The 21,722-nt window shown below is 41.7% G+C and overlaps 2 protein-coding genes across 4 annotated transcripts; one reads left to right on the top strand and one right to left on the bottom strand.

Annotated features, from left to right (window-relative positions):
• On the top strand, positions 1 to 7,275 carry gorasp1b (golgi reassembly stacking protein 1b). 2 transcript variants are annotated; one of them, XM_031584332.2, is made up of 9 exons: positions 1 to 225; positions 1,337 to 1,417; positions 1,541 to 1,744; positions 1,911 to 1,997; positions 2,118 to 2,248; positions 5,131 to 5,236; positions 5,502 to 5,601; positions 5,693 to 5,809; positions 5,907 to 7,275. In XM_031584332.2, exons 1-9 carry the CDS (start codon positions 166 to 168, stop codon positions 6,128 to 6,130), a joined length of 1,110 nt encoding a protein of 369 aa, XP_031440192.1. In that variant the 5' UTR covers positions 1 to 165; the 3' UTR covers positions 6,131 to 7,275. The 2 variants fall into 2 exon arrangements, with proteins under 2 accessions (XP_031440192.1, XP_031440191.1); XM_031584331.2 differs by having other exon boundaries at positions 5,487 to 5,601.
• A 1,898-nt stretch (positions 7,276 to 9,173) lies between these two features.
• Positions 9,174 to 21,643, bottom strand: LOC105894789 (WD repeat-containing protein 48). 2 transcript variants are annotated; one of them, XM_012821337.3, is made up of 19 exons: positions 21,269 to 21,643; positions 19,879 to 20,019; positions 19,473 to 19,551; positions 19,275 to 19,357; positions 18,890 to 19,019; positions 18,427 to 18,515; positions 18,131 to 18,232; positions 17,592 to 17,816; positions 16,769 to 16,843; positions 16,372 to 16,474; positions 14,929 to 15,026; positions 14,713 to 14,820; positions 14,519 to 14,615; positions 13,206 to 13,298; positions 13,010 to 13,115; positions 11,817 to 11,904; positions 11,630 to 11,706; positions 11,327 to 11,516; positions 9,174 to 11,067 (listed from the first exon to the last, which is right to left on the bottom strand). In XM_012821337.3, exons 1-19 carry the CDS (start codon positions 21,314 to 21,316, stop codon positions 10,972 to 10,974), a joined length of 2,028 nt encoding a protein of 675 aa, XP_012676791.2. In that variant the 5' UTR covers positions 21,317 to 21,643; the 3' UTR covers positions 9,174 to 10,971. The 2 variants fall into 2 exon arrangements, with proteins under 2 accessions (XP_012676791.2, XP_012676792.2); XM_012821338.3 differs by having other exon boundaries at positions 19,473 to 19,548; positions 21,269 to 21,640.
• Between the last annotated feature and the right edge of the window lie 79 nt (positions 21,644 to 21,722).

The following is a 21,722-nucleotide window of genomic DNA, read 5'->3' as shown; positions in this document are numbered from 1 at the left end:
CTGATCAATCAGGTGTAGTGCAGGCTAGGTTACTGAGGCGACAGGGTAACTTACATTGTGAGTTATTCGTATGCCTACTTAACTTCCTTTGCGTCAGTTTTGCTCTAACAGGCTATTTCACCAGACTTAACGAATAGTGCTGATGATTTGTCTGGTGATTCAGAGATGGGGTTGACACAAAGTTTCAATGTGGAAGGGGGAACCGGCGGTTATCATGTTCATGGGGTAAGACGTCAGTCGGCGTTGTTGAACGAGCGTGATAGGCTATTAGCTGACAAAATATTAGATCCCAAGGTGCATTTTTATTTTATTTTATTATAAGTAGTGGGCATTTTGCTCGCATCAGGATATGCTGTGTTGACATAATGTGTGCTACTTCCGTAGCAGGTAGGGCGTAGGGCGAGTTTTCCTGAATGAATGGGGTGGTATGTGAAGTGACAACAACACCCGTTTAAAATGACAACTGTGGGGACCTTAGGCATAGTGTGTATTTAAGCGAAAGTAAATTTAAAGGAGTAGGTTAGGCGAACAACTTCGTCAACCAGGTAATGTTCAGCGTGACGTTGCTGTTGTCTCACATTAGCATGTGTGGCAGCAGCTAAGCTAATACCAGATGCATGAATATAATTGTTTGCCTATGCAAGTCAACTGAAATTACAAATTTAATTTAGGACCTTATCAAGAATTTTTCAGAATATCTTAAACAGACCCGGTTGTTATGTGATTGAGTCCACTGCTGTGGTTAAAAAATGAAAATCATAGTTGTTGAAATGGAGAGATGCCAACTGTACCTTTCCTAAATGTATTATATGCTATTTATATGCAGGATATGTAGGCCTATTACTCATTTACCCCACTAACTAATTCCACCAAAATTGTGTTTTACAGTAATGGTGCTTGAACAAAGGCAATGACAGGGTCATGAGTCCAGATAAAACTTTAAGGGCCCTTTGTGATATGTTAATGTTTTTGTGCTGTTGGTATTTGTAGCTGCCTTTGCAAATAGGCCCACAATTCACATCGTTTTCAAATTTGTGTTCTCTTTCTCCCTGGCAAATATTTAGATAATTTGAGGTGAAAACAGACACTTAGGAAGATTTAGTTTAAAGTTATTTTAGTTTAGAATAAAGCAATGAAAACTGCATTACATTATCGAAATCAACTGTCCTGTTAGATGCTCATACAGTATAAAATGATGAACATTTTAAGTCAATCAAAACAGTATTTGTGGATACTTAGAAAAATGTGTCCCTCCGGGGACCAATATGAGCTTTGATGTGATTTTCTCATTTGTTGTTGAAATCATCATTGAAATGCAAATCTTGTGTATTCACAGATTCAAGAGAATTCGCCTGCACAAATAGCAGGATTACAACCCTTTTTCGATTTCATTTTATCAATTGGAAACACTCGTCTGGTAAGTTTATTGAAAGAAATGTGTAACAAGTTCACAGTTTCAATCATGATTAACGCAAATACAATTATTGTGTGCATGCAGATGATTTAAGTGTTCCTCATAGAACACTCTGCTTTCTCCAAGGACAAGGAGAATGACACACTCAAAGACCTGCTCAAAGCCAATGTGGAGAAACCAGTCAAACTGGAGGTCTATAGCTCAAAAGCCTTGAGGATTCGAGAGCTGGAAGTGGTTCCCAGTAACATGTGGGGCGGCCAAGGCCTTTTGGGTGCCAGTGTCAGATTCTGCAGTTACCAAGGAGCCAATGAGAATGTCTGGCATGTCTTGGTGAGGCACCTTAAACGTTGTCATTAAATGCTATTACAATGCTATTATACCTGAATGTGTGCTATCAATATGAGGTGCTAATGGTGGAATTGTTCAAAATGCATTTGAAATGTAAGATTCGCACTATCAAAAAACACAGATTGAAATTTGTATTTGCCCTTTTAAGGATGTAGAACCAAATTCTCCAGCAGCTCTTGCTGGGTTACAAGCACACCTGGACTACATAGTGGGAGCAGACCAGGTGCTACAAGATGTAAGTGTTGTCTGCGTATTATGCCCATCCATATTCAGTACTTTGAGACTCTGAATTCATGAAAATAGAGGAGCATTACTACAGCAATCTGTGTACGTCTACGACCTTTAACCCTCACAGTCTGAGAACTTCTTTTCCATGATTGAGTCCTGCGAGGGGAAGCCCCTGAAGCTCCTCGTGTACAACAGTCAGACGGACGAGTGCAGGGAGGTGGTGGTCACCCCCAATGGTGCCTGGGGTGGAGAAGGCAGGTGAGCTGCTGTGAAAATATACCCCAGAGCTATAAACAAGAGCTAACTAACTTAACCTACACACCAGCAGAGGTGGGCAGTATAACACACTACGTGTACTCTGTTACATGTAGTTAAGTATTTTTTTTCCCAATAAATTGTACTTGAAGGAGTACATTTAATGCAGAATACATTTCACTTTTACTGGAGTACTTTTACCAAAATATACTTGCACTCCGTTACATTAGTAGGTGTCTCGCTACTTTTATAAATGATGTCTTTTCACACCTGCACAGCTTCTAGCCATGTCGACTGCTTTGGCTACATAAACATAGACGTAGACGTCACATTGGCCTCATGTCGACTGCTTTGGCTACATAAACATCGACGTAGACGCCACATTGGCCTCATGTCGACTGCTTTGGCTACATAAACATCGACGTAGACGCCACATTGGCCTCATGTCGACTGCTTTGGCTACATAAACATCGACGTAGACGCCACATTGGCCTCATGTCGACTGCTTTGGCTACATAAACATAGACGTAGACGCCACATTGGCCTCTGTGTAGAGTGTGGGAGTTACCGTCATCATTTTGTGTGCGGCGGATTCGCATTATGGCATGTTCCGGCTTTAAGAAGAAATCCCAATGAACAGGGTTTTGGAAAATCGTCAAGATAACTAAAATAACTGCTTGAGAGACCCCACATTTAATTATGTTCATTAAAATGAACGTGTATGTCATCTCTGTATAGACCATAGACCCATTTTATATCTAAAATCTGTTGCTATCCCTCTGCTACCGAAGAAAAAATAACAGGCTACAAGGCAAGTCACTTATCTTAATGCGTCTCTAATTTCACAAGGGGAACAGGAGCTACATGTAGTTAGCTTTGCTGATCAGGGATTAAAAGTGTTCTCACAACAGCCAAAGTCATCTTCAGTAAAGTCAAGTAAACAATGTATATGGGCTAAAAAAGGCAAGCAGTACTTAAATTAAGCTAAATTAAGATTTGTCTTTCTTTTTTTTTATTCTTTGGTTAGGTTCACGTTCATCTCCAAAATCACAATTAATGAAACTATGCCATATTTCATATTTGTCATATTTGTGTAAAATCTTGTGATATTACTCTATCTTGTCAGTCTACATGCTTGTACATGCTACACGTTGTCTTTGCCGGTTCCATATCCTTCAGCTTGTCAACAAATACGTGTGTACACTGACCATTAGGGGGTCCCTAAGCGTGATTTGTATTTACGACAGTGGTGTAAAAGTGAGCTACACTCCGATTTTTTATATTTTAGGGCATAACCCCACATTTTAATATAATACATATGCCTAATAGGTGTAACGAATATCCTCCTAAATATAAAGTTACTCATTACTTGAGTACTCATTTTATGAGATACATTTCTACTCTTACTCCAGTAATTATTTGAATGGATACTTTACTTCAACTTCAGTCATTATCATTATGAAGTAACACTACTTTAACTTGAGCACAGCTTTAGTTTACTCTACCCACCCCTGCTTACCAGTATTAATGAGAGGGTCAATGTGATTTAAGCTTTAACCTTCTGCTAAATATAATGCCTGACAACAGGGGGTCTCTGGCACGTAGAGCCTGGTGGGGCACAATCATCTCTGTGTGGGTAATATCTGACTCGTCAATGATACTATAAACAAACCTTCTTGCTCAGTGAATAACGCACGTTATCAATGAAATCACACATTAACGTAATGCAGCGCAGGAGTTATCAAGCAGTATACAATCATTGTGGTCTACACAACTGTAATAACACCCATTGCTTTCCGAGCTTTAACCTACTGCCAAAATAACACACCTTGTAAGAATGCAATAGACTCACCAGTGACTTAATGTTCATTGCTTGAAAAGAAAAACATGTCAATAACTTTTCCATCAAAGTCCTCCAATCCATGAATGAAATTTCAACTGATAGCATAGCAAGCGCATTTAACCTCTGATGTACCACGGTATTGCGTGTAAATGTCTTAATGTCTTTAACGTTCAATAGTTTATCTCTGACTCAGCAGTAGTCATTTCGCCTTTAGGTCTTTTTTCCGCCTTTAGGTCAGTTAACATGTAGGTCCTGTGAAGTTCAAAGGTCAGTGACGTCCCTTGAAATCACCAAATTAGGGGATATTTCAGCACTGTTTACATGGACAGCGTCCGTTAAGTACTACTCAAGTGAAGTGCACGCGTGTCCACTTTACGTGCTTGTTCAGGAAACGTGTGTAGAACCTTAACGTTTGTGAAATTACTTAGTAGAGAACTCGAAGATTTATTGTTATAGGGAAACAGGCCCAGTTTTGTTTGGTTGATATTAAATCGGTGAAAAGGTGGCATTGAAATATTTTGCTGAGAATTTCTTTTTTTTTTGCGATCCCTCCCTCCCTGTATCCTGCAGACCACTTTAATGCTTTCTTTTAGTTCGCCCTCGCATTCTCAGTATTCCTTTAAGTTTACTTTCCCCGGATGAAATAGCCATGCTGATCAGCAGTAAAACTATTCGCATATTTCATCTTTATTCAATCATTATCATTCATCATTAATCATTATTTAATATATATGCCAAGATCAAAGTACAATTCTATGAGCTGATCATGTAGTGGCGTTGCATGTTAGTGGCAAATAGACCTAGAGATGGAGTTCGCAAAAGGATTGTGAGGTGATGTGAAATGTAGGCTAGTGCATGGAAATGTAAAATGTATTACAAGGGAACATAAAGGAAGCTAAAAAAAAACATTTCCATCATGAACCTAGGCTCTGTAAAATATCTCTTAAAGTGTTGCAATGTTTTTCAGTGAATTCCCTCCATAGAATCACTGTAATTTCTTAACATCGCATTAAACAGGGCATGTTATTTGATTGCTGTTCAGCCTAGGTTGTGGAATCGGATATGGCTACCTACATCGCATACCGTCACAGCCAGCTTTACAAGACATATATGAGGGGGATCTTTCTGACAAAGATACAAATAGGGAGGTAAGGTTGCAAATGCACTCATTTCAATACTTAAAATAAAACATTTATAGGTAACATATCCTCCTGGGAACCAAGAAAAAAAAGTGTCAGCCAATTTCTTTGTTTGTGATTTCCTCACTAGTTAGGGTTAAACATGTGAACTACAGAGGACACAAGTCTATGGGTTGGTTCTCAGGAGGATACCAGCCTATTATTATCTAGTGAATAGATATGATAAAGCTGAAATGCAATGTAATGTAATGCTTTTGAGGTTGGTTTGGACCAGATGGATCATGACAAAGGATCTTTGGAGAGTGTGGAGATCTCAATCCAGTGTTCCCCAGTACCAACACTACCTCCATCTACTCTGTCTGATACAGATCAAGGTCTCCCCTCCCATTCATTCCAATCCACATTTATTTTTTGTAAACAATGTGACGATGGGGGAAACAAATTAAAATTCCTCTTAACCTACAGACACATCTGATCTCTCTGGGACCGTGGACACAGAATTGTCTGAGTGCAGGAATGCGTCCACATCATCTGCCAACAACCACAGCCCATATCAGGGGGTAGGAAATGAGAGTTCTCTTGGTAAGAGCAAGGGCGGGTGTAAGTGTTAGTGAAACACTCTGTGTCAATTGAGTTGTTAAAATGCTCCGTCTCATTTCAATCTCTTGTATTGCCACAGGTGAGGAAAATGAGACCCAGACCGTCATGGAGGCCCTATTTGTGAATGAACTTGCCGAAGACGCCTCAGGTTTGGCGCCCCCTAGTGATGACAATATGAAGTGCGCTTTGCCAGAGCTTATGTTTCAAGCGCGATCAGAGCAGTTATCCATTACAAATGCACCTCTCCAAAGCAGTCTATGTTCTGAGGTGTTTGAGGTACCTGCAGATGAGTATGTGCGTTAGTAAGGTGTCTTGACAAATAAGAAAGGACTTAAAGAACAGGGAAAAGAGTGCAGGAAAGAAAAGTGAATTTGTGGCACCACACACTGACAACTGGTTAAGAGGTAATGATCTAATGTACCAAGTTTGATCTGAATTGGGATTATCTGAAAATGTTTTGTCAAGAACACTTACTTGCAGAACATGAAGATCAAAAAATTAAGTAAAAGCTTCTTTGTTGTCGTACAGGTGTTTAAGTAACATTTACCATACCTAATATAGATTTAGTGCAAATATAAGTGTATGCTCTCAGTTATGTTTGAAATGAAATCAACTATTTCATTAGCCTTGTGCAAAAAAAAAGTTTTGACCTGCTGACTATTGTTATTTGAAGTGGTTTAGTGAACGGTGCATAACAGTAGTTTATGCCCATACAATGTATATTGATGCCACAAAACAGAACGCAATATATATGCGTAGTGTTGCACAAAGTGCTTAATTATTGTATTTAAAATTTAAAATACTTGAAACGTTTTGCCTTTGCTCTAGTTTGAGCCAAACTTGTACAATGTAAGTTATATTACATTATGCTGCGCAGTATTTCTTTGCACAATATGTATGCACATGGTATAGTCATGACAGTGAAGTGTTTAACCTACTGTTTAATCTACTGTGAAATGAATCCAAACTTTCTGAAACTTAATCAAATCATATAACACTGCATCTCTACAACTGAAACTGCTGCCCTTCATAATGCATCATAGTATACCCACAAACACAAACATCTTTCCCCCCAGTCAAGATATGAGACACAGAGCTGCTGGGTTGTTTTATGTTCATTTCCCCTTGGTCCCTCATAATGTAATCATGGTTGTGGCAATCTTGTTTTAAATACGTCAGCAGCACCCAAGCAACTCTTCTATTGGACCCAGTTGTAGTATGGCAGTGTTACTTTATTCATAAATGCCATGAAACTCCCCAGACCTGACAATTCATTATTCATCCCTGTCTTATTGTTTTGTGTACATGTGTACACGGTCACAAATATACAAGGACAGGTTTTTACCGAATACCTGTTTATATCTTAAAACATGTAGCAAGGAAATGGAACACCGAAACTCAATTTCCAATAAAGTTCTCACTCCACGAAGAGTGCGATGTTGAATGTACACGGATGTGCAGGTGTGTTCTGTTTCACAAGACCGTCTATGATGGAATGCACCCAAGTTGGCAAACTTACAATCATACCTGTCAACTGACTGAAATCCATGAGATCAGTGATTTAAAGCCGTAAAAAATCTGTGAGCCATCTCCACCGCTCACACATACATACACAAAAGACAACACGTACAAGCATACTACATTCGCAAGGCGTTTCGTAAACAGGTCTGGTTCAGTTGTTCAGTGATATTAAATATTGCAACATCGTTGACTTCTACCTTAAAACTGCCACACAGACGTAGTGGGCCGCACAGTGCAAACATGGCAATCGCTCACTCTCACTCGCACTGTACAGCAGTCTGAGGCCCGTCTCTCACTGGCTGCGTTACCTGTTGATTTTCACTTCGGCGGCCATGTTTACAGGTTTGAGCATGCACAAAAAAAAAGCGGTTCTCAGGAAAAAGATGTTGTAATATTCATATAGACATCATACCAGCAACATTGCATAAACTGACCCGTTCCGCTGCAGTTTCGATGTTTGGGGGCAACATTCACAGACACAGAGTCATGACCATGGACTGATTATGAAACCATGGGCCCCTGGGCCTGGACGTGTAAAAGGCCCCCCTCTGTCCTTCGCGCGCCAAACAATTCTTGTGTGCTCACAAAACATGACTTAAATGTAATTAAAAAAAATTTCAACAGCACAATAACTAAATGCACCTGTCCCTCAACAGGATTTACAGCCCACATACACATTTTCTAACACAGCGAAGGAACACTCAATTAAAGCCAACAGCAAATAAACAAAATACACCACTTCCAACCACAAATAAGAGATACATTTAAGCAACCTCTAATATTGACTATGCAACAAGAAATGCAAAGTTAATAACAGCTACTTCACGCAGACGCTCTGGCTTAGGGGCCCCCTGAGCTCATGGGCCCGGTAGGCCCTTTCGGTAATCCATCCCTGGTCATGACAGACATATAAATATATATTTTTAACCATCTTAGCAATTGCGTGTAATAAAAGGGGAAAGTGGAGGCTACATGTGTACTATATAGTAACCCGATGTAGGCAATAATTACATTATATCGATAAGTTAGTTTTCTGTTGCGCCCTCTCTCTCTCTCTCGCTCTGAAAGAGGGTAATAAAAGTCAACTGTACAACTAAATAAAAGTACAACTGTCAACAAAGGCAAACTAAGTGCAGAAAGATAGGGCTGGCGGTAGCAGCACCGCAGAAGAAACCAAGACCGCAGTACCGCAACGCAGACGCCAGGCAACCGCACCGCAGGCAGTGTGAAGCAGGCCTATTGGACTTGGATATACTATTCTCTGCTATGGGGAGTGAAACATCCATGAAATGTTCAGCGAGCTGAGAAATGTTGAAAATCCGACTCTTAACAAAAAGTGACGGACAGACATCCACCCACACGGTTTTGGGAGCGTGCTTGAGAATCTGAAACTTACTTATCAACTTATTATCCATCACGGAAACAAACAGTCCCCTGAGGGTCAGGGTTTTTTTTTGTGTGGTGACGACTCTTTTGAGCTTCCTCTGCATTCCCTGGTAATAGTTTTGCGTTCCCACGCAGCGGCTTACATTTTGCATTCCCGAACAATATTTGCCAGAAACAAGCAACACACCTAAACAAATATTTGATGAGAGGGCTAAGTATTCATTTAAAGTTTACTTTCACTAATCTCAAAGCCATGCTTATCATTAAGCAGTAAAACTATATCCGCATATTCAATGGAGAGTTCAAAGCGCAATTATATGGGCTGATCCAAGGTAGCTCAAAAAAAATGTCACAATCGAAAGAACGTCCCACCAGGACCCTTAGGCAACGCCGAAGAGTTCACTTTGACTGAGAAGCTGACATACGAAGACAATTACACTTTTTTTTTCTTGATGTTGGTTAATTTATTAAGCAGTTATTTACCCAAAATATACTACATTTAATTACAATCAACACAAGGAGCAGGGATACAGGGTAGAGGATGTGGAGGCGTTGGATATTCCCTAGAGCATTTTGTTTCGTGTTGAGCATTTCATTCAACAACTAGTTAGGTTGTGCCTGTTCCATCATTTTACTAACACCAAATATATTCTTTATTATTATAAATTTTATAGGACTGTGCAGATCACGTTGTGGTCTGTTTGCATTTTGAGCTGGGCACAGTATAATGTTTTGCATAAATAAAAAAAAATGAACTGAGTATTTCCACCGTCCAGTCCTATCCCTATCTTTGTATGATCTGTCAAGTGTTTCCGTTCCTCAACAGTATTTGGTCACACTGTCCCATCAGGAGTGACTCCATACATCACTGATATTGCATGCAGAGCGGAATACAGCATGAACTATGCACGAGTGGACCATCAGTCATGAAGCACTGCGTATGACCCTAACTGAACCACGTGTTGCTTACATTCCCTAATGTCAATCCACAGTAGTTCACAGATGGGTCCGTGTCAATGCAAACCACATACAATGTGACCAGTGCGTTTTCTCTGCAGATTTCCTTTCTGATCCCTCTCCTGTTAAGGTAGGCAGACGGTTAGCAGCTGACAATCACAAGTAAAACCACACGCACCGAGTGAGTGCCTTTTACCCTCCTTTACCAGAAATCTAAATCCTTGGAACTCACCGTCACAAATCTCATCTCATTTCATTTACATGTGAAAAAAAGCACCCTTTTGAAGAAAACATACGTTTGCTTTAAAAAGAAAATAACGAGAATAAAATATCCTGATCATCAGGGTCAACAACTCAAGTCAGGTTGCCTACAAAATAATTACAATATATTTACAAAATGGTGGCATCTGATTTCAGAGGAGCAACAAAAGACAGAAATGCAATATGAGATTTTGAGTCCATATGTAAAGTTGTCCCAGACCCCTCTGCCTAAAGAACAACACATTGCCCAGGATCGGCTTCCTGTTTTTGAAAAGCAGCACTCGCATTACATTCTAGAAATGAGCTGATTGTATCATGACGTCGCCCGTCATGCAGGTCAAGATTGTGATCCTCCCTCTGATGTCCTCCTTGTGTGTCCGTGTGACCCCAATGGACAGTAATGAAGGAAGCTGGGGGTGAGGTTGAGGTGGTGGTGATGGTGATGATGGTGATGGCGGTGAATGTGGAACAAAAAAAAATCCCTGGAATGTGGGACAGATTCGTAAACACCTTGGTCTAAGATGTTGCAACATGAACCGTCAGTTGGGCCAAAAGGTGTTGATTCAGATGCCAACAGAAATCTGAATTACATCAATAAAAAAAAAAAGGAGTCATATTAAATAAAGTGACAAACTCCACTGATGACAAGTCTGTTTTCACTGTACAAAGCGTGATCTGCCAAACCGTTTCCTCCTCCTTCAAGCCGCCTACCCACTTCTGTCTTAACATGGCAGAATCAAAATGACACTCCACTTCCGCTGGTGCAGAGGTGACCACAGCTTTGGTGTCCAGGTGGTTTGAGACGGAGACATGAAGCAAGTATGTGTGGGTGTCAGGGGGGTGGGGGGGCATATCGGGTGGGTATGCCTCCCGAAAGTGTTACTGATGGAAGACGGTGGGGTGGATGAGCTGAGTGCGGTGGTCCATGTTGGCACCCTGTGTGTGGAGAGGGTTGGGGGGGGGGGGGGGGGGAGAGGAACAGGCGTTCGTTTTGGAGTGCAGCAGTCCCATTCCCGCCCTCACGTGGACTTCTGCCGGTAGTGAAGCGTTAGGTCGCCCCCGCTCTTCCAGATGAAGTGCTTCACCGTGCGCAGGTCCATGTTGGGGTCCAGGACCTTTAGGAACGTAGAAAAGGAAAGAACTTCAACAAACCGCATTCATTCGTAGACTGAAAAAGAGTATTTTTGCTCTGCTGAATAGTCGAGGCAATCCTTCCAACAATCACAACACACTTTTAAAGCAGATACCAGTAAGCAAGCATTACATGCGATTAGTAGACAACAGCGCTCTGTGGGGCCATGTTGTCAGTCTAAGCCCACACATTGATTTTAGATAACAACACAAGCAGACACAGGAAAGCTAATAGAGGTGTACCTGGTCCTGACACAGCAGCTCGATCTTCTCCTCCGCCAGCACGGCCATGTCCTCGTCCTCCTTCTGCTCATTGGGCTTGTCATTGGTCGTGCCGCCCGCCTGGGACTCGTTGTCCAGGTTGATGATCTTCTCGTAGACGTGCTCCATCACCTTGCGTACCTGCAGCATGTCGCTGGCTGACAGGCGGTCCCTGTAAAGCAGGTCACAAAAGGTGAGTTGCAGGGACGTGCCACCTAAAACTGTACTGTACTGTGCCCCTCCCTCGTCCAGATTCCATCATAGACCAGAAGTGATGTCACTTACTTCTTCAGCGTTTTGGCTCCAGAGGAAGAGTGTGGCTGGAGGTAGAATGGGATTTTGTTGAATTTCGGCATATTTTTCTGAAAAAGGGAATAGAAAAAAAAGTCAAGCCAAGGACACATTAGCTGTTTAATAAATACTTTTTCCTGTTACTGAGAAATCAAGTCAAACGAGGCCATTTGTCGCTTACATCCACTGTGATGTCAATGACCCACTGTGGGACGGTCTCGTTGAGCAGCATGGACTCAGTTTCACCCCCTGAATCTCGACAGAGCAACCTGCAGACACGGACATTACATGTCAGCAGCGTAAAAAAAAAAAAAAAAAAAAAGAGCTATCCCTTCCTCATTTCAGTTGTGTATGCATACAATTCTTATATCTATTTTCCATCACTGACAAGGACTCAATACAAAAGATATATAAAATGTAATGATGATTCAACGGAGGAATCCCTTTATATTTCCCCCATCTTATCCGACCCATCAGCATGATTATCAAGATTAAACCTTCTAGCTTTTAGCAATGACCTTGGTTGTCTAGCAGGTCTGACAGCAGTGATTTGGTTTTTATATTTGTTTTGTTTAAAACATAATCCCTAGATGCCATCTAAACTGCCACTGAAGTAGATTCCAAATATATTATTTACTTTCATGTGAAGTTTTAAAATGTATCTCATATAAATTCACTTTAATTTGACAGCCTTCAAATTGTGTCCTCAGGGAAAGAGCTATCAGCTTACATTTCAACCTGGTGGATGACGCATAACTATGAACGCCACATAAGGTACACACTCACACTCATAGACCATAGTCTCTATGTTAGAATAACATTCTTTGATGTCTCAAGATGGGAGAGTGTGTGAGAAGATGAAAATGACTACAAGTTCAAGAACAAGGAACGTCACATATTTTCACATATTTACTCAAAAGACTCCTGCGACATTGAGGAAGTAGTATCTAGCTTAGGTGTCAACTTTGTTGTAACAGCACTGTTGTTAGTCCTGGACAGGAAGACAAAACTTCAACAGAATTCAGTCCATAGCTAAAGCTTTACAACAACAATACACATCCTCTTTCATGGTAAATGCATTGTTTGAGCAACTGGTTTAAACCCTCTTCAGTATAACTGAAAGGTTTAGAATTGAATGATTACATTACCAACCTTGCCATGTTCTATTATATTTCCTTATGAATGGATACTAGCACTGTCTTGGCTAATTGAGGTAATTACAGTTTATGGCTACATCATAATTCCACTTCCCTAGGCCTGAATGTTATTTAAAAGTATATTAGGCCTGGGAATATTTCGGCTGATCAAACCACAACCAAAACTAAATCTCTTACACAAACGCATGGAGACACACCAGTTTGTAAAGATGCTCACCTGAACAAAGTTCTCCCTCCCGCCTCCCCGAAGATCACAGGGGTGTGTGGAGGCACCTGGAAGTACCCGTTCCCTTTCTGTATTCGGCTCTCATGCTCCCCGTTCACTGGAAACACAAAAGCACTCTTCAGCTGGGATGCACATCTAAAACAATGGCCACCCAACACTCGTGCCTTTAGCAGGCAACTCTACTGACCGTGGTTGAGCTCGGTCTCCTCGTCCATGGGATTGATGTGCGTCCGTGGCCAGTATTCCAGCAGGGCTTGCAGTAAGAGTCCTCCGAGATTCACTGGAACAGTAAAGCACACTAAGCCATGCTATATACACAACAAAACATTAAAACACTTAAAATACACATCCCCCCTCTCTTTCCCCTGAGACTATGCAAAAGCCCTTCATTCATATTAGGGGATTCTTAATGTGCAAGCATGGCTCTCTAATTTTACCTTGAATTTAGCTAAGCCCTTAGTTACTCTTGAAAAGAAAAAGTCCTGATAGGTTCCCCTTTGGCTGCCTGCCACACAAGCCCAAGGCAAGATCGATCCACCCACAGCTGGAGAGGTGTTCATTTCTTCAACCTTTTTTCTCCTAAATGTCATCGGTCCACAGGATACGTTTAAAATACGCATCACGCTTGTTTAGATGTTCCTTTGCAAACTTCTGACGCTGACTTTTGTGGTGACGACGCAAAGAAAGGTTTTATTCTGACGACACTATGAATGTCACGTGTGCAGGTGTCGCCGCGCCCACCACGTCAGAGACTTTTCTAAATCGTCCTGTTCCTGATAACTGCCATTTCTTAATTAAATTTCAAAAGGAGGAAAACGGCTATCTGAAAACGCCTTGCTATCATCTTAAAGACTTGTTCTGCTTGGTGAGCATCCATTATTTTCATTTTCAGAGTTAGGCAGCTGCTTAGAGTCCATAGTCCATAATCCGACTAATTATTGGGACACGGTTTTAGGAGTTTTATAAAGCTTTGAAATGTGCATCACTTGGCCTTTCCTAATGATGATTGTTAACAAGCCATAGCCCTGATAAGCTACTTAAGGTCTGAGACCTTGGTAAAAGTGATCTGAGGGCTCAAATCTCTTTTTTTCACTCTACAATTCATACACTAATCTTGCTTAAATGTTGAAAAGAATGTTTCATCTTTAAAAGTTATGCCATCTACTTAACTATTCACAGTAACAGAACATTTTGACCAGGGTTGCCCAAACGTTTGCCTGCTACGGTATGTATATGTATAATGACGTATGTAAATCTGTACACAGGAGGGGGATCATTTACTCCAACCTTATCTTCTTCCGCGATCAGCAACAGACTTCCAGTCTAGACATGGCACGTTCCAATGATTTAAACTGATGTTTATACATTTAGTAGACACTTTTATCCAGTCACCTCAAGTAGACCGAGTAGGCTGTGGCGTTGCTAGCACCTTGCTCTACCAGTTGAGCAGCAGCAGCAGCAGCAGGAAACTCAGTGAGGATTCCATGCTGTAGTACTCACACTTCGGGTCTGATCCATCAGGACTGGTGAACCCTGCGTCCTTGGCAGACACCCATGCGGCAAAGCAGTCACTCTCATCCAGAGTGATCGTCAGCATCTGTAAACCATGGCAGTGGAATTAAGTCAACTGTGATTTGCGTGACACCTTGCTATTCACCTGCTGATAAGTAAACCACAAGTATGTTGGAGCTCACCCCAGTTTTCAAATCCACAGAGAACCAGTTTGGCACATAGACCATTTTGAATCGTTTCTTGATCTCCTCTTCAAATTCCATCTTCCCCAGGTCTTCAACCTTACATGCCTGATTAAACCAAATGCCAAACAGTCAAGTATGTCATTCATTTCACGATCAAAACAGGAACACGTAGCCAAAACAAACATACTGGTAGTACACTGAGAGCAAACACACCTTCAGCACATCCCAATATGCTAGGTTGCTGTTTGTGTCTTTGGTAAGGATGTGTCTTTTGTCATTTAGGATGTGGCACTGGATTATACTGGCTCCCCCTGAATAACAGAAAACACTATTAAAATCAAACAACAACAACAACAACAACAACACCATTGGCCAACAAGAGGCCACTTCATGGGATGATCTTTCACTCATTGCACAGGTTTCTAGCCAGTATCTTCCCAAGTCATGGATATGAGGATGAAGAATGCCACCTTGCAGCTTCTGGTAACCAAACCCCACTTTGATGAATCACTTTCGCCAGGGAGGTTAAGTTTCCTTTGCTGTCTGTTTGTCTGCCTGCAAGCAGGTTTATGCAAAGACGAATCTGAACCACAGGGCGGATCCACATATTTAGTTGCTAGAAATGGCACTTTGATGTTCTTCGTCCCTTAATATGTTGACATTGTTGAGCTGAAAGTGTTTTCCAGGCCATTGATGGTCAGTCGACCAGAAGGTTACAATGACTTGATGCGCTTGCTAAATGATATGTGTATGCTTAGAGCAGAGGTGTGGGCATTTCAGAATCGTTTTGTCGCTTGTGTGGAAAAGAAGAAGAAATAAATCAATAAATAAATAAAATCATTGTGCGCTGTGGACTTCCTATCCTTTTGAAAACACGGATACATGTAGACAAGACCACAGAGCAAGCCACAAGCCACAGGATGAAGGCAGCACTCTCAGATAAGAGGTGAAAAAGCTGTTGTGACGGTAATGGGGGTGAAGGGCTCAACACTGCGTTACACCACCCAGTGCCGCAGGACGGCGGAGATGCAGTTATTGTTGCAGCACTAGTGATGAGGGGACCATATCGCCCATCTCAAAGATAAACAACGATCACCAAGTTGCTGACACTGGTATACCTCCCCAAAAATGATGGTGAAATCTGTGTCCAATGGGGCATGATGTGTATTTCTTGAGAACCTCACATACAAATGTGTCAACTTCCTTCTCTGTCTCCAAAAGACCTAAACAAGGCCTCTTAGTCAGCATTCTGTCATGTTGTCTCTTCTCATTTCAAAGCTCCAACAATTCTGACACATGAGAGTGCTCAAGACAAGTAGTGTCACAGCGCCACCTAGTGGCAACTGGCAGGATGGTGTTGATGGGGCTGCTTACTTGGCACTCCCTCATCTCTTTACAGATCAACAGCTAGAACAGTTGTCACAATGACAAGGAAAAGAAAAGAGTAGGGAATTCAGTGACAAAACTGCTAGGGGGTTTAAATGAAATGAAATGAAATGTTAGCATCTTGTCTGTTTTAAAATACATTAAATCTATACAGATACTGAGTTAACTTCCAATGCAAGTGAAAACCACTCTCTTCAATTGTACGAGTTGGCGTCTCGTGCTCTTCAAGTGACACATTTTGAGAATGTTACGCACCACAAGGGGGCCTACCTTTGATGACCTGCTCTGGTTGTGTGCAAAGTGGCGTCAGGGGAGTGGTGCAGTCGTTGTCGTAGTCACCAGATGCTCGGAAATTATGCATGCCCTTTAGAGACTGCAGGGATGCAGAGCGAAAGACGAGATTCAAATGAGCCGTTTCAGAATAAGGACAAAAAGTACATTCTTAAAAGCATGCAGATAATTATACTCTACAGATATTCTTCAAGGTCTGTGGCATTGGAGATTGTTGCCACGAAATTCAGTGAAATGTGAGGGATTTAAGGCAAGCTCTGTTGAAGAATTTCCAGCCATTTGTTCCAGTTATCAGTTGGTTTGACTAAATTCCCCACAACAACTGCCTTGGTAAAGTGAGTGGTATTGTTAGTTGAGTTGAACAAGAGATCCTTACCCATTTATTAACTGCAGACTTGGTGGTGGAGACCCAAATGGCTGAGGGAGGGTCTGCAGTTCGGTCGAGCTCCATCTGGGCCAAAGACACAAGGCAGAACATGAGCACATCCACATACCTTACCCGTATTGGACCACCTTAGCCACTCTTCTCCAGGATCTTCTGATGGCTTGTTGTGGCCAAAGGTCTGCAATTTTAACTGCAATTTTTGAGAATTCTCGTCAAACATTGTGATCCCACCAGGATTTTGCGAAAGTTTATTGTGACTGTTGCAGCCGAAAGTAACTTCATTTGCTGTGGGAATTTTCAAAAATTGTGCTGAAAGACTGAGTGTGAATGAAAATGTGTTATCTATCTGATGTTTTTTTTTGTATGTGAAAGAAGAAGGAGAGAGAGATGCCCATTCGCTTTTTATCTGGCAGAGTTACCTGCGTGATACTAACTACCAGACGGGAAAAAATGCATTCCCGCGTATAGGACGCACCCCTGAATATTAACCGCAGGGCTGCAGAAATTTAGCTAAATCAATGTAGAAACCATGGTTAATTACGGATCGGGAAAATACGGTAAGAGAACATTTTAACCCCCTAATTGCATATGCTGTAAATCCTTGAATTTGTGAGAATTCAAGATTGCAAAATCCCAGAGGGCCTGCTTAGCTCAATAATGTGGCAACAGATAAACCTGAAAGGAATGTGAATGCCTCATGTTTACAGTTGAACTATTTACTATGCGATGATGAGGATAACAAAGCTTCGTCACGGTTATCTACCTGTATACACCACACAGGAGACATCACACAGTTTATCGCTTCTCTTCTCACCTTGAGAACCGGGGCCTTCTCCTCACAGATGAGCACACGGATGTCCGGGTTGCGCAGGTCAGTGCAGTAGATCTTGCGGTCGCGGCCTCCGGAGTAGACGTGTGTGAAGGCCTCGTTGACCTGCAGCGCCCACACGCCCTCGTCGTGCACGCGGTACGTGGCGATGCATCGCTGCTGGCCCAGAGACCAGAGGCGGATGGTCCCGTCGGAGCTGCCCGACAGACACTGGGTCACAGATGGCAGGATGCGTGAGTTTAGTTTGATGGAGAACCGTGACATCACAGAAACAAGACAGTACACCAGTGTAGAATATAGAGTTGTTACTCTGGGCCAACCACAGTTTTAATTTGTTTCTGGATATTTGTTTAAATCTCACCGGATAAAAAAAAAAAAACATGACTTCTCCAACATTGACATTTTCAAAAGTATGCAGTGTATTCAGGTATAGTTTTGTTAGCCGTGTTATTTTTTTAAAGCGTTATATTGTAAGGGGGCTTAAGCTGAAGATCATGGTGTGATGGTGTGATGTGTATTTTCACCTGTGTGCCATCCCTGTTTAGGAGCAAGGACTTGACGTTGTCCGTATGGCCTTTCAACTTCATGAGCTTGGCGCAGGTTCGAGGATCCCAAACTCTTAACACCTACGATATCAGACACAGCAAGACGACCCACTGTCATTAACAGCTTTTCATTACGCTCTGACTAGAACTGAGATATTTACACATATTTGTAAATCTGTATCAAATTTAAAGCCTCCAAACTCATCATAATTAGCCCTGGGTTACTCCAGAGCTCTAGACTTTTAGAGTGAACCCCCCCCCCCCCCCAAACAAACCTTTTCAGTGGAACCTGACACAATGACGGTGCCCATCTGATTCATGGCCAGGCTATAGATGGAGTCCTTGTTTCCGCTAAGTGACGACGCTTTGGCACAAAAAGACAGTCTTCAGTGATTCTACAAGATCCTAGATGAAAGCTCTTGAGCATGATGGACAGTTTGTTTAAACAGTTGGGCAAACATTCAACCACTGAAAGCTCTGGAGGCAAAACAAAACTAATATAAACTATCATACATACATACATACACACATTTCAACATAGAATTGCATTGACCAAAAAGAAAGTCAATGTGCATAGTTTCATAGTTTTCACAGAACTACTAGTCAGGCAGAAAACTTAACAAGCTAGTATGCCTCCCACTAACATATTGTAGTGTACCAAGCATTAAATACTACATCCGCTGACACATGGGTTAATACACATTCCATCACACCCTGCTGAAAAACAAGACTACTCACTGGTGACTGTGTTATTTGAGGCAGTAAGAGCTGTTAATGTGTTCACGTCCCACAGGAAGATCTGTCTGTCAAGGCCTGCAGATGCTACCAGTTCTTTATCTTTAGCATATGCTAAGGCTTTGACATAGTCCTGTAAAATGCAGACACACACATAAAAACATTGACTATGTGAGCAAACAGTCAGCAACAGATAAACCCGGGACCCTAGGTGCTTTCACATGACAGGTTTAACACAGCATTGACTGCTATGAAAAACTGCACTGTCTACTAGAAGACTTTGCAACATACGTAATTAGTGTAATGACTTTACGCTGAGCATATCTCTATACCCTATTCATTGAGATACTTAATGACGCATTCCATTATGAGAACGGTGTATCCTTACCTTGTGCGTTCGCAACGTGGACATACAGAAGCCTTTGTGCGCATTCCAGACCTTCACTGTGGTATCCGAGGAAGCCGAGATCACTGGAAGGCAACAAAATGGTAACATTAGAGACATAATACAAGCTATACACATGTAATACCTTCGCTGACAGGAGGAAGAGATTGAATAAGGCCTTCTCTGAGCGTGCTCACTCACATGTCTTCCCATTGCAGCACAGGACGATGTCATTGACCCAGTCTGTATGGTGCTCCATCGAGGCTATGTAAGGGTCCTGCTGCAAAAAAAAGATATCCGCTGTAATGTCAAAATGTCAAAATGTATGAAAGAACCATAACAGAACTTGAGGTCAGTCTCAATTTTCACATGATAACCCTTGACTATGAATAACCCAAAGTGACACCGTTGGCAGCGGGGCTTCCAGCAATGCAACCCCAACTGGAACATAATGAACAGATTTTCAGGTAAGCTATATATTCCTCAGAGGAGACCGTGGAAGGGATTACATGATTTTCAAGGTCATTTCTTGTATATTTTTTAGAGGGATGAGGTCAGTCCTTGTTTGGCTGGCAGAGAATTGGTTTAAAGATGAGTGACAGTTTACCTTGTGCTGGTTGACGCTCCATATTCGGATGATGGAGTCTCGGCCCGCAGTGAAGAGCCGGTTCAAGGCCGGGTCCAGCTGCAGGGCATTAACTCCATTGCGATTATACTTCTCCACCTCATCACGGATGACGTATGACACCTGTGTTAAAAACAACACACATCCTGCTGTAAATTTCATGACTTCTTTGCCACTAGAATCTTGTGTGAAAGTATGCTTCAGGATTCAGATGTACCTTCAATAAAGAGTGGATTGCAGTTCACAGATCAGTTTACAAATGTTTGATATGGACGAGTACCTGCAGAGTACCTATGAGTTCCTATGTATATAACAGTGGTGTAGACTGATTGAAGTAGGCTAATTGTGCTTTACAAATCTGCAAGATGCCTAAAGCAGCCGGTTTGTAAAGCATTATTTAATTCCAGAAGATATCTTTATTTTACACTGAAGAGGTTGCACATGTGACCATTACATGGAAAACTGCAACAGAGTTAGAGAGGTTGATATTCAGGGTGCGCAATAAACAGTATCGTGACGCTTTAGACATTACAATGACAACAGTCCCTTCAGGTTGTTTCCCATTTTTTCCTCAAATTTGGACAGCGTGAGGAAAACTCGAAGTGCGTAGGACAACATAATCTGCTTTACTATACATCACCAGCTAGTTAATCAACAGATAACAATTCCTGATCGCAAACAGTGGTTGTTAAATCGAGCCAGTTTCACACCAATGCAGTAGCTTGCTACATTGACTAACACACAGGAGCCGGTATAACGTTACTGGATAATTATCAATTGGACGAAATGGTCGTGCTACTTCTTTAAGTGTTATCTACATTCTGTGGGAAAAGATGCTATGTAAGTTAGCAGCAGTCTTATTGGGAAGTGGGGGCGTGTTTTGAGACCAGCTAACAGCTAATGGTAGCTAGCTAGATAAGCCATTAGCCAGAGATCCTTCCATTGACCGCACAGATATCATGAGGGTTAGCTAAGCACATTTCTACATTGAGTACAGACAATTTGCATGTGACACCTTGGGGATATTACAGTCCTGATAGCATCCGTATTGACATTGGTTCATGCATTCAATAACGGTGATACAGAAAAGCAGGTTGGGGGCTTGCTAAAGAGCTTGGCTGAAAAATAACTTGGCTAGCTGTGTTACCGAAGGGAGCAAAGGATAGCTAGCTAACTAACAGTTAGCTTGGTAGCTAGCAGGACTGTCAAGCAGGGACCAGTGCATCCCCCTTCGCGCCAGATCAGTTTAAAGATTGTTCTCTACAAATCTGCAGATTCAACACCATAACCATGCAAAAAAGCATTTAAGAAGCAACGATCACACAGTACTCTGTGCACAAGTTACTGTGTGATTAATACTATAAAAATTTACCTGGACTTTCCTCCGCCCCGCAGCATTTTGCCTGTGATGCGTCGCCATCTTACATGTTGACAGGATGACGTCACTTCCAAGGAGCCAAAGAAGAGAAAAGTAGACACTTCCGGGCACAGATTGTCAGGTTTTTTTTTATTATAATTTTTTTTTTTTTTTTACCAATGTTGAGAACAATCCAAGACCTTACTAGAGACATCCACAACACAATAACAATCATTCATTTTAAAAAGTTTAACAAAAGTTTAAATTACTCTGTAATGGCACAGTTGGGGAAGAGGTGGTCAAAATATCTTTAGGCTACATGTCAAGTCATGACCGGACTACTTAATGAGCCTGATTGACATCATTGTAAACCTAGTTTTATTTTTTGCATTCTAAGCCTACTGCATTTCTAACAAGACTGACATTTAATCAATGAGCATGCCATGCATACCTAAATCATACCAAAATC

Source organism: Clupea harengus, chromosome 17 (genome assembly GCF_900700415.2).
Source record: "Clupea harengus chromosome 17, Ch_v2.0.2, whole genome shotgun sequence".
Taxonomy (NCBI): Eukaryota; Metazoa; Chordata; class Actinopteri; order Clupeiformes; family Clupeidae; genus Clupea; species Clupea harengus.
The sequence above is the reverse complement of the archived record's forward strand: the minus strand, read 5'-3'. Positions and strand labels throughout refer to the sequence as shown.